General features: G+C 36.9%; 1 protein-coding gene across 15 annotated transcripts in view; it reads left to right on the top strand.

The window, feature by feature from the left end:
• The window catches only part of CAPS2 (calcyphosine 2), a 50,527-nt gene extending 33,824 nt beyond the window's left edge, over positions 1-16,703 (top strand). For 13 of the 15 annotated variants that reach the window (XM_086398711.1, XM_086398701.1, XM_086398703.1 and 10 more), the window contains 9 exons: positions 1,376-1,450; positions 2,296-2,391; positions 2,480-2,573; positions 4,878-4,996; positions 5,974-6,047; positions 7,973-8,127; positions 9,297-9,416; positions 13,004-13,100; positions 15,031-16,703. In XM_086398711.1, the coding sequence (XP_086254837.1) occupies positions 1,376-1,450; positions 2,296-2,391; positions 2,480-2,573; positions 4,878-4,996; positions 5,974-6,047; positions 7,973-8,127; positions 9,297-9,416; positions 13,004-13,100; positions 15,031-15,206 (1,006 nt within the window). In that variant the 3' untranslated portion in view covers positions 15,207-16,703. Of the gene's footprint in view, positions 1-1,375; positions 1,451-2,295; positions 2,392-2,479; positions 2,574-4,877; positions 4,997-5,973; positions 6,048-7,972; positions 9,045-9,296; positions 10,213-13,003; positions 13,101-15,030 lie in introns of those variants that run through there. The other 2 variants (XM_086398714.1, XM_086398716.1) reach the window with 2 other exon arrangements.
• The last annotated feature ends 1,187 nt before the right edge of the window (positions 16,704-17,890 follow it).

Raw genomic sequence — 17,890 nt, 5'->3', positions numbered from 1 at the left:
TATTACTAATGGATTAAATTGAAATGAGATGACCAAACTCTCATGGCTACACTCTGTGTTCAGAACTCTCATTTGATTTACAAGTTCTTATTTGCTATATGTTGCTCACCTTTCATTGAGACCTAGATTTTTATAGAGGTATAACATTTTAAGATCTCAGTGAGCTACATTATTGCAATTTCATTATAGCTGCAGTTTTATGGGAATATCATAAAATTACTTAGGAAGGGACGTAAAGAGACATCACTGAATCTTCAGAGGAGAATATTGGTAGTAGGGTGCCAAAGTGTGTGTCATTGGGTTTTGCTTCATATTATTAAACAGAATTTTAGGACTGGCAGTCTTTGTGAGGTCATTCAATGCCATCTAAAAGCCATAAAGATTAAATAACTGATCTGAGGTCTCACAGCTAGAACTATGGCCAAGACTGGAACCTCATCCAGCACTCTTTGTCTCTACTCTGTTTTGGCAAGGAATGTTTTCAGCTACCCGTAACTGAAAACCTGACTGACAGTGGCTGAAACGAATCAGGATTTATTTCCGTTATACAACTGGCTGCTTGGAGGTGGTCAGTTGTTGGCTTTAGTTGAGTGGCTCAGCGAGGCACAGCTGTGGGCTGGCTTCCCTGAGATCTTTTTGGTTGCCTGATGGCTGCTGTGGCTGCTGGCATCGTATCCCCACCGTGTTCACAGGCTGGAGCTCTTTCCATGCCGTTCTCTCATCAGGAAAAAAGCAAGTCTTTCCTGGAAGTTTACTGGAAGAACTGGGTCCCTTAGTCACTTCTAGTTGTAAGAGGCTAAGAATGCAAATTCTGTGATGGGAGAGAGGCAAAGAAGAGGGTTAGAAATGGCTATTGGTTAGCCTTGCAACAGTGCCAGGCACAAACGTGCTATCTCTGTTTCACACTGACTTTCTTAGCACTTTGATATGGTAAGTTCTAGCATAGAAGCTATTTGTATATTATATACGGTTTGTTGTTTTTGTTTAGTTGCTAAGTCATGTCCGACTCTTTTGCAACCTCATGGACTGTGCCCACCAGGCTCCTCTGTTTATGGAATTTTCCACTGAAGAATACTGGAGTGGGCTGCCATTTCCTGCTCCAGGGTATCTTCCGATCCAGGAATCAAAACTACGTCTCCTACATTGGCAGGTGGATTCTTTACCACTGAGCCACCAGGGAAGCCCATTATATACCACAGCTCAGGGTTCTTTCTTCTGTGTCTGCAATAGCAATAGCAGTCTGGAATAAAAAGAGGTTTAAACCTCATCTTTATCTAGTATGTGCATTTGAAAATATTGACATAACTTTTAGGTACTTTTGTTATCTAATGTAGGTATTTTAAAAATAATTATTAACAATTGTATTTCTTGCCAGGATAAGAACACAGTCTACATTAACTGAAAATATCCTTTCTCATAAAGTGCAGTTTGATGGTAGGATCATATCAAGGTAATTGTGACTTTATTAAATTTTTTAATCCTATGATTATTAAAAGGTATTTTCTTTTCAAATAGAGGTAGCAATAATGAAATTAGTTAAATTCGTTACATTTAAGTGAATTTACCACAAACATTTTTAGGTAATAATATATACTTAATTCTTATAAAAATTATGGGGAGTATGAGTCTAAAAAAAAAACATCTTGATTAGAAATTGTTTAAAATGTGATTTTAAAATGTTGTTCAAAAAGAAATAAAATGAATTTTTTAAAGATACATGTTACTACTAAAAGATTCTAAACTACTTAAAAATTAACCTTTATGTAATTTATTTAATTTCACTTTAATGGCTTAAAGTAACAGTAGATGTAGTAAAGTGACAAGGAAGGTGGTTCTTCAATCTGGTATCTAGTGTTACAAACTGCCAGTAACACATAATGCTACTCGATGTTCTTCATGAATGTTAAAGATAAGGTGGCTTTTTAAAAATTAGCATATTTGTTCAGTGATTTTAAAATTTCCATGACAAAAGGTAATAAATGTATATCTCTCTTGTGGCTTCTTGCAAGCTCAACATTTTTTTAAGGTCTTTCACTATCTTAAAGTCTAAGCCAAATTAGTAATCTACATTGTAATATATCCATATTCATATTAGTATAAGGTAAAGCTTTTTTCTCCATCCAAATTAGAATTAAGTTGACACTTCAGCCAGCTCTGTCTTTGTTCCCTTGTGGTTTCCCATAACCACATATTTGAGCAAATCCTGGCATCTCTGTTTGACACATAGCATCCATCTATCATTAAATATGAAAAGTATCCTATTTGAAAATCTTTGATATCATTTTCTTTTTCTAGAAATGGACATGATGCTTGCAGAGAGCTGGTTGGATTCTTTTTCACTCATGACCAGTCCCTTACAATTTATGAATATCGGCAATTTGGGAAAAATAGGTATGCCGTTAAAGATCGTTACAGCTCTCAAGATGACTATTTCCCAGAGAAGCTGAATAATTTCACATTTTTGTCATTTAACTTCTAGAACAAATGTGCTTCCTTTTATTCAAAAAAACATTTATTGTCATCAGCGTGGACGAAGAAAAGGAAAGCAGTACCGACTTGCTGATCTTTATGTTGTAAGTTGAGTGTGTGTGTGCTCATGTTTTACTACCTGGTGTTGGACTTTGAGGGATCCTGTGGGGCTAGGGGAGCAGGGTTTCTAGTTTCCAGTTTATTCTTTTCCCTGTTTGCTGAGCAGGGGCATTTATATTGGCTAATGGTTGATGTTTCTCTAGGAGAGGGGGTGCCTCTCAGGTCCAGATCCCAGTGGTTTGAATCTAAGTGTAGCATTTATTCCTTGTGACCCTACTCAGCTCCACCACCCTCCCCCGCCACCCCAACTTATCCTGCAATGGAAGCCCCAGAGAGCTGGTGTTCTGGTGCTTTTAAAGCCTGTACCACTGGGTCAGTGGCTATTTCAATAGAACCAGGAGTAATTCTCCACCTAATGCAGGCTTATCTTCTGGGGACACACATTTTTCTCCACACAGAGTGGTGCTTGGCTTCTGGAGCTGTCATAAATCTCCTGGTTAGCTCATCTTCCTTGTGATTTCCCTGCTTGGCACAACTCCTGGTGTATGGCATATCATGAGGATTCCTTAGTGTGAAATGATCTTAGGTAATGTTAGAAGTTGTATAGTGCTCTGAAATATGAAATGATCACAGTCATGTTATCTCACTACCCACAATGATCATTCATATAAAACATTTACTCATAGGCTAAGCATTGGAAATAGAACTATAAATGACTTGAAAAGAATCCTTGCTTTTGTGGGAATTATATTCTAATGGGAAAGAGATCAGAGGGCCACATAGGCGGGGCAGTGACCCAGTTTTGTAGAGTCGAAGGAGGCTTCTTCAGGGCGTGCCACCCAACCCGGACGTAGGCAGGCGCAGATGTGTAGATGGAAGAGGGGAGGCAAGGCTTTCAGGCGAGGAGACAGGTCGTGCACAGAACAAAAGCTCCAAAGACATGGCCGTTTTTGAGAACTGAAAGGAGTTCAGTCCTACTGATCTTGACTTCAAGGTGGGGATTGGCAAGAGACAAATGAGAACTTACTAAGAGTGGCCTTGTGATAAAGACTTATCTAAAATGTCTTGGGGAGTCACTGAAAGGTAAGAAGGTGGATGGAATGAAAGGAGGTAGCATCAGTAGGTTTGTGATTTAGACAGATTTTTCTGGTTGCGGTCTGGGGAATGGATTGAAGACTAGTAAAGGACCAGATTGGATTGAATTACTTTACACATATCAAATAGTCTCTATTGTTTAAATAATAATTTCAAGAGAACTTATATACATATCAAAGAGTGGAGAAAGTACTTATAGTTTTCTAAAGTAAATGCTCTAGGAAAAAGGAGAGAAATCTCTTCCCTGATTTTCAAAAGACATAATTAAGCATATTATTTGAAATTTGTGTTTATTTATATTTGACTATATTTGAGAAGACTTTCCTGGTGGCTCAGATGGTAAAGCATTTGAGAAACTCAGAAATTAAAATAACAACAATTTTCTAAGTTTGGATGAAGGACTTTTGAGGGGAATTTTTTCACCAAAGCTTTGATGCTCCAAACAGGTTAAGCTTAGTTTTACATTTATGTAATATTTGTTATCAAAATACCAGGTGAAAGAGGACTTCCCTGGTGGAGCAGTGGATAAGAATCCACCTGCCAGTGTAGGGGCCATGGGTTGGATCCCTGGTCTGGGAAGATTCCACTTGCCATGGAGCAACTAAGCCCTTGCACCACAACTCCCGAGCCTGCACTGTAGAGCCCACAGGCCACAGCCACTGAAGCCCACGTGACTGGAGTCTGCGCTCCCCGCAACAAGAGAAGCCCCTGCAGTGAGCAGCCTGCACACTGTGACAAAGAGTAGCCCCCACTCTGCAGCCAGAGAAAGCCTACACAAAGCAACGAAGGCCCTACACAGCCGTAAATAAATACACACAACCATATTAAAAATACCAGGGGAAAGAGGGTAATGAATCTCTCATAGTTCATCAGTTTGCAGCACATGTTTCTGCAGATCAATAGCTCTATTTCTGTATTTTGGAGTGTCATAATTTCCATAGAGATAATTTGTTCTTTTTTCCTCTAATTCTTAAAAAAAAAACCAAAAACTGGAATTCTTCTTTTTTTTTTTTCACATCAATTGTTACATCTAAGATTGTTCTAATTGGGAGATTGTGAAATTAGTTCTATTTTCCTATATTATTTGCTGAAGCCTGTGTGGTTTCTAAATATACTCTCAATATACTTATTTATTAGAATAAAAGTATACTATATTAGATGTAATCAAAATTGAATATTTAAAATTACTATTAGTTCTATTTTACTTCTTACATACTTCATAGTTAAAATAATTCATTTGTTAATTTCCTTAGGGTGCAAACTTGACATTTTTGAGCTCTGATCATCCCAGACTTCCAGAAAGTGTAAAAGAAAACACAGTGCTTACACTTCGAATCACAAATGTTGACTGGAGAGCTTTGGATTCTCTCAAGTAAGTCACACATGCATTTGTCATTTTAGAGGTATTATTATTTGTTATTAAAGTGAGATTCTATATCAAAATGTTTTGATTTTAGTTAAGATTTACATTAAAGAAAAATAAAGCATAGCTATACATGTCTATTTTATGTGCTATATCTTGTACTCAAATATACTCCATGTGTGGGAACAGTTACAATCAAATGGAGATTTAAGATGTCCCATTTTAAGTTTGTTAAAGTACTTTATTAATTTGCCTATACTATAACATTTTAATATTAGTAAATGCTACCAAACTAATACATTTTAAAAGATGAGATACAGTATAATATAATAACTTTTCCCATGGTTTTAGAGCAGTGCTTTTTCTAAGCACACAAAAAAATCTTGGTCCCACATGCTTGTAGACCATTGATTGATAATATACATAGTGAAAAAAATAATGCTATGAATCAAAAGCTTTTAAATGAATTTGAGTTTTTTTTTTTAATTGCAGAAAATATTTATGCTATTCTTGTGGAGTGCTTTTTTGGTCAAGATTACAGTAACTGGTGTGCTATCAGTACATTAGAGGCCATCTGCCATAAATTGGCTAAGTCTTTGCTTGTCTTTTATTGTCTTTTACTATATTGTTCAATAGGATTGTATTTTTTTTTTTTTTTTTTGCTTTTTAAAATACCGCATTTACATTTAAAGGTAAAACTGCTTTTAAATAATAGTTTTAATTAAGTTTTTAAAAAGAAGATTGAAATAAGTATAAAACTGAACATAATGCTTAAAGGTAGTTCTTGGGAGAGGTAAGGATTTTCGTTTTGACTTAGCGTATTCAGGATTAAAGCCGCAAGCAAGGGTGGAAGAGTCGATTAATCTCTAAGCACTCTTCTATCTTTCTTTGAGAATTTTTTGGGTCTAAAGCAGGGAAATCTTAGCGTTCCTATACTAAGACTGCAAAACAGTATATTTGTATTACAATGAACATGTCAATTGCAGAACTGATTCTGAGGAACATGATGATGTAACCAGTGAAGAAGCTAACGATAGGAAGATTCTCAAGGCCATTCAAGGTGTGTACCATGACTATACTCTCAAATAGTTGTAATTTTCAACCATTTTCTTTGTAAGGAGTAAAGCAGTATTTTCCAGGTATTACTTAGTTTTATGACACTTCTTTTATATTGCCTATTTGCTTCCTATCTTTTTATTTTATACACAAATACATATTTGAAAATATTTTTAGGATCTCTCCTACTTCAATGAGTCTAACTGAATAACTAGTATTATATCATTTATGAACTTAAACATTTTAGAAAGCACTAGATAGTGTGGTTTTTATCTATGAAATGGATATGTGATTTTTACTATGTAGTACTCATTTCATATATTATGGTATCATAAAGAAATTGGTGGTGGCCTAGGAGAAGGCAATGGCACCCCACTCCAGTACTCTTGCCGGGAAAATCCCATGGATGGAGGAGCCTAGTGGGCTGCAGTCCATGGGGTCGCTAAGAGTCGGACATTCACTTTCACTTTTCACTTTCATGCATTGGAGAAGGAATTAGCAACCCACTCCAGTGTTTTTGCCTGGAGAATCCCGGGGATAGAGGAGCCTGGTGGGCTGCCATCTATGGGGTCGCACAGAGTTGGACACGACTGAAGCGACAGCAGCAGCAGCAGTGTAGGAAAAAAATACTAGACTGGAAGCCATGTTTGGACTCTCCATTCAGTAGACATATGACTTTGTGTATATCTCTTGCACCTCTTTCTTTAAATCTAAAATGGGTATAATAACCTCTTATTAATTTCAGAGTTGTTGTAGGTAATATGTGAAATACATGTAGGTTTGTACACTAAAATATTTTAAAGGTTTGTTTCTAGAGTCTACTCTTGTAATTAGTACAGTTTATGAGGCTCAAATAGACAAGTCCTTTGTTGACTCTCATAGTCAAGAAGGCAGGAAGGCATTAAACCAGTCATCACAGAAGTCAACATATAATTTATAAATTTTGGTAAGTCCTGATTTATCATATAAAGATGATACGGGAGTAACAAGGCTAAAAGGAGATTTAAAAGTTGTCTGTGAAATCACTGTCGTGTCCGACTCTTTGTGACCCCACAGACTGTAGCCTACCAGGCCCCTCTGTCCATGGGATTTTCCAGGCAATAGTACAGGAGTGGATTGACGTTTCCTAGGATTGGTATTTGATCTCTGAAATATCCCTGATGCTATTGTTAATAAAGTTTATTCTAGCATGATCAGTATGATTTGTCACCCTTATATCTAGTGACATGTTTCCCTTCTAATGCACTATATTTAATAACTGCTTTGGTAAAGTTACCCATATTTTCTTAAGTGAAGATGGTACAGACTGCATCAAATGAAATCTGTCCCACAAAGAGAATGGGCCTAGGGATAAAACTTGTTATAAATCCCGAGCAAAAAGGGTTACTTTAAGTGTAAAAGTATAGGGTAGCATTCTAAAGCCTTGATGTTATTAAATATATGCTACAATTTGAAGATTCCAAACGATTTTAGAAATTTTGAACTGATAAGCTGTCAGGTAGATCACTCAAAAATTTGTAATTCAGTTGGTACCAACAAAGAAAGAGGAAAAAGATTAAAAATATAGGCTCATCAGGTGAAGTGGAAGGCTAGAAGATTTTTTAAGCATGACGATTTTATTTGTAACGCTGAGGTTATTTTCATGCTGATAAAGTGAACCATTATTTTCCCATATTAAAAATATAACAGTCTCACCACACAGTGGCGCTATAGCTCTGATATACTTTACGTGGGATTTTGTGTATAACCCACTTTACTAAAAGCATTCTGTTTTCCAAAGCCTTTTGTCAGCCATACACATGATCTGGTTGCCTATTCACATCCCTTATATCAGCTGTGTCAACTTTTTTTTTCTTACCAGAGGGACAATTGCAGTTTGATTCAGGTATGCATAGGGATAATTAGTTTCCATCACTTCTTCCTAAACAGACCTGCTAAAAGAACAACTGCGTAGAAGAGGCGTTCGTATATTGACTGGATTGGGAAAACACCTTCAACAACTGGACAAGGAAGGAAACGGGCTTTTAGATAAGGCAGATTTTAAGCAAGCTCTAAAATTATTTCGCTTAGAAGTGTCCGAAAACGTAGGTACCACAGATAATTCTCCGCAGTGAGTGACTATTATTCTTAAGTGGCCTTATTCACTCTTCTACTGAAGTTTTTGTAGTTCATTTGTCTCCTTCTTTATGCCTCATTATCAGTATTAAGCCGTCAGGAAACTCCTGTTGATTTTTTAAATGTCAGCATTCATCCCTCCTCCCTATGCTTATTCAGAACCTAATAAGCAGGCATTGTTCTAACTCGGAGAAGACATACTTTGTACTCTTAAAGTCTTTATAATCAAAAGAAAGATATAAATGATTACAGAAAAAGCATGGTAAGTGTTAAAGAGAGAATGCTTTCAGAACATGTGAGATAAATTGCAAGCCAGGTTATGCAGAAGAAGAAGGAAGTTCATGGGATTTCTGGAGTGGGTATGTATCAGAACTGAGATTTGAAGGATGAGGAGGAATTAGGCAAACGAGGGGAGGAGGAGCATGGATCAGACAGTGGCTGCTTGAGGAAAGGGAGAAGTCTATGTGAAGGCTTCAAGAGGAGACATGATGTGACCATTCCAGGAATTGCCCCAAAGCCTTTACAGCCACGGGTCCCTCCACTGTGAGTGGAGGTCCAGCAGACCTCTGAGTCTGCTGGCTGGATTTTCTCACCATTCAGGTTTTCTCTACTCAGAGCACTTCACTGACGCCTCCACCTAAAGGATCATTCCATCCGAACCCTGATCCTCTCTATACCATTTACCCAAAATGTAAATGTTTTCTTTATGCCACTTCATATATATTCTCTTATTATTAGTGGTCCTCATCCTATTGGAGGCATTCCAGTAGGTGAAGTGACTTCTTAATTGTCACAGATACAATACATTACAAATAATTAAGTGGTCAAATTCAAGTAAATGGTAGCATTTTTACTGAAAGGAATAAATTTAAAATGATATACTTGATTTATTACCACTCTTAAATGTTTCTTAACTTTATGGAACTATCCCCATTACAGAGTTCCTCTCAATAAGCTTTCTTAGTACCTTTGATTGGATTTATATGTGACTTTTTGGAATTTCCTTATTAAGTCTACTACCTTGTCTAGGGCTAGGTATAGCCCTAAACATGAGATGTAACAAAATACTATGATGATTATAGTCGTGGCCATATGTAACTTAAAGGTGTAACAGTAGTCTCTCTCTGGTTATTTCTAGGATTTTGAGTCTTTTTGGCTAATCCTAAATAGCAGTGGCAATGGCAGGGCTGATTATGGAGAATTCAAACGTGCCATAATTGGTGAAATGAATGAATACAGGAAATCATTTGTTCGAAAGGTAACTTTGTAAAGTAACCTTTCAAATAGTAACTTTTAATAGATTGTTAGATTCATTCTTAAATCTTTAATGAATTACCATTGAAGAAGTTTTAAATCCCTTTCCCTGCAGTGTACTGTGGGTTTAGTAAAGCACAAAAACACACATACATGTACAAATCTACCCATTATACAGCAAGGCAGCCTATGTTTAAGGAAAATACTGTAAAAAGAAAATAAAATCTGAAATTAAATTTCAGTTTACAAATTGTTAATTCCATATATTTCTGGCTCCATATAAGCTGTATGTCTATATCAATTAATAAATATCCCCCGAACCTCAGCTTCTTACCTCACAGATCCGGTCTAAGACGACACGTTTAAAATGGCTAGCATCATAGCGGCTCAAGGGTCCGAGCTCAATGCATATGACCCTCGCATGATGACTAAAAGATGTTTCTCTACTTTCAGAATACGCTTGCTAAACGTTAAAATGAAGATGAAAATGACCATGTTAAACAATAATTTTAAAAAAGAGCCCTGAGTTTATAGGAGAGAACATAATACTTTGGTTCTAGTAGCCATTTTTAGAGCATACTTTTGAAAATGAAGTTTTTCTTTTGTATATGTACTTAATATGAAATGTATATATATCCCATATTGAAGCAAAGATATTGTGTATAGAGTAGTCTGAACAATTACATTGGGCACAAATGGAAAATATAAAATCTGTATCTTTACTGGTCAAAAGGCAAGATAAAAACCTTATGTTAAATTCACCACATTATACTTATAAATTTGCATTCATGTTTACCTTACATGTCCTGGTGATGGGTGTGAATGTCAAGAACAGAGAATGAAGGGCTGTCTCCTTCATAAGCCTTGGTCCTGGGAATCAGTTCAGCTCAGCCGCTCAGTCCTGTCTGACTCTTTGTGACCTCATGGACTGCAGCACGCCAGACCTCCCTACTCCTAGAGCCTACTCAAATTGTGTCGGTGATGCCATCCAACCATCTCATCCTCTGTCATCCCCTTCTCCTCCCGCCTTCAATCTTTCCCAGCATTGGAATCTTTTTCAATGAGTTGGTTCTTCACATCGGGTGGCCAAAGTATTGGAGTTTCAGGTTCAGCATTAGTCTGTCCAGTGAATATTCAGGACTGATCTCCTTTAGGATGGACTGGTTTGATCCCCTTGCAGTCCAAGGGACTCTAATAGTCTTCTCCAACACCACAGTTCAAAAGCATCAATTCTTCGGTGCTCAGCTTTCTTTATAGTCCAACTCTCACATCCATACATGACCACTGGAAAAACCATAGCCTTGACTAGACGAAACTTTGTTGGCAAAGTAATGTCTCTGATTTTGAATATGCTGTCTAGGTTGATCATAACTTTCCTTCCAAGGAGCAAGAGTCTTTTAATTTCATGGCTGCAGTCACATCTGCAGTGATTTCCAGATCAGATCAGATCAGATCAGTCACTCAGTCATGTCCGACTCTTTGCGACCCCATAATCGCAGCATGCCAGACCTCCCTGTCCATCACCAACTCCCAGAGTTCACCCAGACTCACGTCCATCGAGTCAGTGATGCCATCCAGCCATCTCATCCTCTGTCGTCCCCTTCTCCTCCTGCCCCCAATCCCTCCCAGCATCAGAGTCTTTTCCAATGAGTCAACTCTTCGCATGAGGTGGCCAAAGTACTGGAGTTTCAGCTTTAGCATCATTCCTCCAAAGACCACCCAGGGCTGATCTCCTTCAGAATGGACTGGTCGGATCTCCCAGAGCCCCCCAAAATGAAGTTTTTCACTGTTTCCATTGTTTCCCCATCTATTTGCCATGAAGTGATGAGACCAGATGCCATGATCTTAGTTTTCTGAATGTTGAGTCTTAAGCCAACTTTTTCACTCTCCTCTTTCACTTTAATCAAGAGGCTCTTTAGTTCTTCTTCACTTTCTGCCATAAGAGTGGTGTCATCTGCATATCTGAGGTTACTGATATTTCTCCCTGCAATCTTGATTCCAGCTTGTGCTTCATTCAGCCTGCATTTTGCATGATGTACTCTGAATATAAGTTAAATAAACAGGGTGACAGTATACAGCCTTGACGTACTCCTTTCCTGATTTGGAACCAGTCTGTTCTTCCATGTCCAGTTCTCACTGTTGCTTCTTGACCTGCTTACAGATTTCTCAGGAGCCAGGTCAGGTGGTCTGGTATTCCCATCTCTTGAAGAATTTTCCACAGTTTGTTGTGATCCACACAGTCAAAGGCTTTGACGTAGTCAATAAAGCAGAAGTAGACATTTTCCTGGAACTCTCTTGCTTTGTCAGTGATCCAGCAGATGCTGGCAATTTGATCAGTCATTCCTCTGCCTTTTCTAAATCCAGGGAATAGGCAAAAGTAAATTTAGTTTGCTAGGGTTACCATAACAAATACCATACACTGGATGACTTATATAGCAGAAAATTATTGTCTCACAATTCTGGAGACGAGAAGTCCACAATCAAGGTGTCAGCAGGTTTGGTTTCTTCTGAAGCTACTCTCCTTGGCTTGTAATTAGTTGGCTGTCTTCTCACTGTGTGTCCTCATGGTCAGTCCCTCAGTCTGTGTTGTCTGTGTCCTAATCTCCTCTTCTTATGAGGATACCAGAAATACTGGATTAGGGTCTGCTCTAATGATTTCATTCTAACTTAGTCACCTATTTAAAGACTCTATCTTCTGCATCACACTCTGAAGTACTTGGGTTTAGGGCTTCAACAAATGAATTTTGGGGAGGATGCAATTTAGCCTGTAAGAGGTACCATATATGTGTGACATTATTGTAAATAAACTTCATTCTAGTTTTGATTCATCTGCAGATGTGGGATGTTGCTTTGGGTCTGTTGTGTGTTTCTATGGATCCACTCCTTTTCTCAATAAAATACATTTTATGATCCACAGGATTGCATTGAATTAAAGGAGCAGTAAAGCAACTAGCATTTCAAAAGGTAGTGTTAAGTTTCAGGAAATAGAGTAACAAAATCCATTTAAAAAATCATTTCCTCTTCTCATTGATTTTAGTGATAGGATATTTTGAGTTTACTTTTTGAATCAAAATAGTCCCAGCCATTTATCAACTTCATGTGACTCCTAGTGTGTGGGCATGCTTAAGCCGCTAGTCATGTCTGACTCTGCGTCTCTATGGACTGTAGCCTGCCAGGCTCTTCTGTCCATGGGATTCTCCAGGCAAGAATACTGGAATGGGTTGCCATTCCCTTCTCTAGGAGATATTCTAGACCCGGGGATCAAACCCTCATCTCCTGCATTGAAGGCAGATTCTTTACTGTGAGGTTTTTACCCAACTCCTCAGTGTTAAAAAGAGGAAAGCCAGGGTAACAGAGGTTAAGTTACTTTCTCAAGGTCAGCGTGCTAGAAAGGGTAGAACTAATGCTTAAGTGCAGGTCACCTAATATCTTGCTCCAGTATCTTTCTCCCTGCATTCATGATGCTCCCTTCATATTCTAGTTTAGTATTTTAAATTGCTTTGTTTAGAGCTCAAAAATAGCCTACTGCAGAATGGAAAATTAGGTTCTAAGGATTTCATAGGAAAAAATAACACTTTTCTCTTTATTTAGGCCTTTATGAAACTGGATTTTAACAAAACAGGCAGTGTGTCTATTATAGACATAAGCAAATGTTATTGTGCAAAGATGCATCCTCAAGTAATTTCAGGTAACTACTACAAGTCAAAATGCATTAGACAGATGTAAACAATAGACTTTTGGACTCTGCAGGAGAAGACAAGGTGGGATGATTTGAGAGAATAGCATTGAAACATATATATTGTCATACGTGAAACAGATGACCAGTCTTAGTTCGATGCATGAAATGGCAGTCAAAGCTGGTGCACTGGGATAACCCAGAGGGATGGGATGGGGAGGGAGGTGGGAGGGGGTTCGGGATGGGGGACACATGTACACTTGTGACTGATTCATGTCAATGTATGGCAAAAACCACCACAATATTTTAATGTAATTAGCCTCCAATTAAAATAAATAAATTAAAAAGAAGAAAAAATGCATTAGATTTCAAAAATGTGAGTTAATAATAGTATATCTATAAGCTATATTAATTTATAGCATGGACTTGAGGCCAATAACAGAGGAAATAGTTTTTTTTTAAACCAGAAATGTGAGAGCTTCTTCATTTAAAAATTCATAGGTCTGTTATTTGTACTTGTTTTTTTCATTTATGTTTATAATTGAGGTTAACTATTTCCTGTTGAGATAGTGGCAAACTTGAGTTAGAGCACAATAGACTGAGAGAACAGATAATTACATGAGCAAGTCCTCTGAGTTTTATTGTCTGCTTATGGTTGAAGATTTAAGGCAGAATAAGGGAATAAACCGTAGAAGGCAATGGCACCCCACTCCAGTACTCTTGCCTGGAAAATCCCATGGACGGAAGAGCCTGATAGGCTGCAGTCCATGGGGTCGCTAAGAGTCGGACACGACTGAGTGACTTCACTTTCACTTTTCACTTTCATGCATTGGAGAAGGAAATGGCAACCCACTCCAGTGTTCTTGCCTGGAGAATCCCAGGGACAGGGGAGCCTGATGGGCTGCCATCTCAGGGATTACACAGAGTCGGACACAACTGAAGCGAATTAGCAGCAGCAGTAGCAGCAAGGGAATAAACATACATATGTCTATCAAAATTTGAAAATACAAAAATTGCCTAAAGAAAAAGGTAGTTAAACTGAAATCACTCCTTCCCTTTAACCAGTCATAATACAATCAGAGATACTTATTTAAATAGCTTATTGTTTTAAGTTAAAAAATCAAATAAATTTTAAGAAAGGATGACTTAGATGTTCTTTGCTCTGACTTTAAATAGCAAACTAAAGAATTACTATTTTTTTACATATGTGATTCTCAATAGCATCTTCCTATAGTTTAAAATTCGGAGAAGGCAATGGCACCCCACTCCAGTACTCTTGCTTGGAAAACCCCATGGACGGGGGAGCCTGGTCGGCTGCCGTCTATGGGGTCGCACAGAGTCGGACACACTGAAGCAATTTAGCAGCAGCATAGTTTAAAATTAAACATGTTCAATATAACCCGCCAGTAGAAATAGCCTACTTAATTTTAGAGATTAAACTAGAATGATTTAATCAACTGAAAGTTCTTCCAGCAAAGATGTTCATAGGCCTCTGAATCATGAATCCTAGTAATATTTTCTAGTTGCAGTTAGAGTAACTGCTTCATAAAGTAACTAATGTCTTTCACACATTGCATTACTATGTTAACAGCCTATATATCATAGAAATTGTTTTCTTCTTTCCTTACTTCTAATGGGAATGAAACTGAGTTCTCTAAAATATGAACAAATACAAAAATATCTACAGTAGTAACTGTTATTTTGCCCATACATATATAGGATACACCCTATCAGACTGTTTTAAAAGATGCATCAAATATATAGTTAAGTCTCCATCATTAAATTCTAGTTCATGCAAGTAAATGTTTAAATAAATTGATGGGTAGTTTGACCTAAGATTTCAAATTGCTGAAAAGATTTCATCAGGTGACTTAAGTATTTACCATCAGCCATTTTACTGGACTTTTAAGGACATGGTTTCATAGTCAGTACTATTTTACAGGACACTCCACAGAGGAAGAAATCAAATCATCTTTTCTAGAGACGTTAAAAGATGCCTGCAGCAAGTCTGATGAGGTGTCATATGGTGAATTTGAAGATTACTATGAAAGTCTAAGTATAGGGATAGTAGATGATGAAGATTTTGTCAATGTCTTATGTACTCCTTGGGGGATTTAGGTTTTTAAATGAATATGTCACCAGCACTAAGCATGGAGAGATGAACGTGAAGTATCAAACACCAGAATGTATATCTCTATGATTCTTTTTATTCTGTTTGTTGTGCTCTTAAAAAAGCTGAGCCTGGAAGGAGAAGCATTCAGAAAGACAGATGGAAGGGTATATGTGTAGTCACACACATGCATGCCCGTGCTCACCTGTTTATAATTTATAATGATCTGTCTTTTTGACTTCCCTGGTGGCTCAGACGGTAAAGCGTCTGTCTGCAATACAGGAGACCCAGGTTTGATCCCTGGGTTGGGAAGATCCCCTGGAGAAGGAAATGGCAGCCCACTCCAGTATTCTTGCCTGGAAAATCCCATGGACGGCGGAGCCTGGTAGGCTGCTGTCCATGGGGTCGCAAAGAGTCGGACACGACTAAGGGACTTCACTTCATTGATCTGTCTTTTTGACTTATTACTTATCTTCAATATATTTTAGAGGTCATTTTTATTAGCCTTCATAGGAAAGTAACATCTGTCTCAAACAATAGGAGAGCAGGTATGTGAAACCAAGTTTCTTGCCCATTGATTTTTTTGCTACCTATTCCCCAAAATGTAATTGACACCATTCTCAATTTGATGAACGAGACTTAGGCCCAAAGCCTGTGAGATTGGATTAGATCAGCTTGCTTCAAACATCTGAAAATGTTAAATGAATTGCTGCTGCCTGCCAAGTCGCTTCATTCGTGTCCGACTCTGTACGACCCTATTGACTGCAGCCTACCAGGATTCTCCGTCCATGTATTCTCCTGTATCCTGTATTCTCCAGGCAAGAACACTGGAGTGGGTTGCCATTTCCTTCTCCAATGCATGAAAGTGGAAAGTGAAAGTGAAGTCGCTAAGTGGTGCCTGACTCTTAGCGACCCCATGGACTGCAGCCCACCAGGCTCCTCCATCCATGGGATTTTCCAGGCAACAGTACTAGAGTGGGGTGCCATTGCCTTCTCCCTAAATGAATTGAAGGATATGCAAAAGAAATTTTCCATGCAGTGTGATTATGGGTATTTTCTGTAAAATGAATATTTAGAATGATGGATGTTTACATCAAAAATGCTTATTTAAACACTTATTTGTCTCCCAAATCATGTACTGTTGTTTGTTCAATAGAGCACAATGTAATTATTGTAGTGTCCAGTTCTTTCTGTTCTTTTATTCTGTTTTTAAGTGTGCAGGTTTTAATCTGTGTAATTCTTATTATCTGCATACAGTTATTATTTAACTAGAAGCAACACATAGTGGGAAGATAAATATTTTCCTTGAATATCAAATAAAGATTTTAAAAAGTATGTTATCACTTATATGGACTAAGGTATAATTTAATAATCCTTAACCAAATTGTAAAAAGTTCATTTGTGTCCTAAAATGAATGTATGCTATTATAAATAGTACCTCTTTTGGTATACTAAACAACTGAGACATTTCTTTTTCTAAATAAATATTTAAAAGTTAGATGCAATCATTCTTTCTGAATTCTTCTATGTTTCTCATTTCTTGGATATACAGAGAGAAGAAGAACTTTATAGAGTTGTTTTCAAGTTTATAATTTAAAATTTTATATATTATGATAACAGATTAAAAAAACAGTGTCAAGCTAAATAAGAAGTGGTTCAAAATGAAAATACATACTTTATAAAAAATAAATTTTGGCATATAACTGCATTCATCTATACCCTTGGCAACATTATCAGAAGTGTGATGTGTGTGAACTCCATAAATTTAAAGTAGTACTTTTTCAAGATTCAAGGAGGTATTAAAACTTTCTACTGAATAATCAGAAACAAAGTATGCATAAGTATTTCAGTGCTATTTTCACTAGCTAAATTATTTATTCCTTGGACTTTTTTTCAATTAGGGTGTTTCAATTAAAACAATATGCTGGAAGATGTTTTGACAGAAATAAGTCTGTAACACTATTTTTGAGTCACATGCTTTATCTTGGAAAAATTTCTCCAACTGTAGTTATTTAAAACCCTATAGATTAGGATTCTCCTAGGGTTTAACATACTAATAGGACAGCCTATTCTTAAATAAACCTCCAGACTCTTAATATAAATATTCATGTGATTCTCTGAATATTTGTGATTCCTGTATTTAAGGGATGTAACTTTTTTATAGTTAATTTCTTACTATTTTACACTGTCATTTTCCTATTAAAGCTATAAAATACGTATTCAATATGTTATTTGACATATTTTGTTAAATTATAATTGGTGGCACAGTAAATCATTCTGCTTTTGTCCCATTGTCTACATTCTTCTTTGGCTTTGGTATAGTAAAATCTACTATTCAGTATTCCGTTTCATAGAAGAGCATTTAATAGAAACTACATTTTCAAACATCCATAGCATAATAACTGACTTCTGACATTATATTTAAAAAATATAGGCTTCATATTCTAAAAAAATCTCTTGATAAGCTTTAAAATAGTTATATGTTGTGATGATTTTACATGAAGTTTATAGTTACATGCATTTCACTGTTCTCAAGATCTTTAAAAGGTTAGTTACTTGTTTATGGTATAGAATTGCTTTTCCAGTTAACCATACTGTTTATTGAATTCTATATCTTGATTTTACTGTTTCTATTCTTACACTTAAAGTTTTATAGAATTTTCAGGGAAAATTTACATTTTATTAGAAAAGA

This window comes from Bos grunniens, chromosome 5, assembly GCF_055505025.1.
Source record: "Bos grunniens cultivar Pamir isolate PY7600 chromosome 5, Bosgru_T2T1.0, whole genome shotgun sequence".
NCBI classification, from domain to species: Eukaryota; Metazoa; Chordata; class Mammalia; order Artiodactyla; family Bovidae; genus Bos; species Bos grunniens.
Note: the sequence above shows the minus strand (reverse complement) of the source record. Positions and strands in the feature narration are given on the sequence as shown.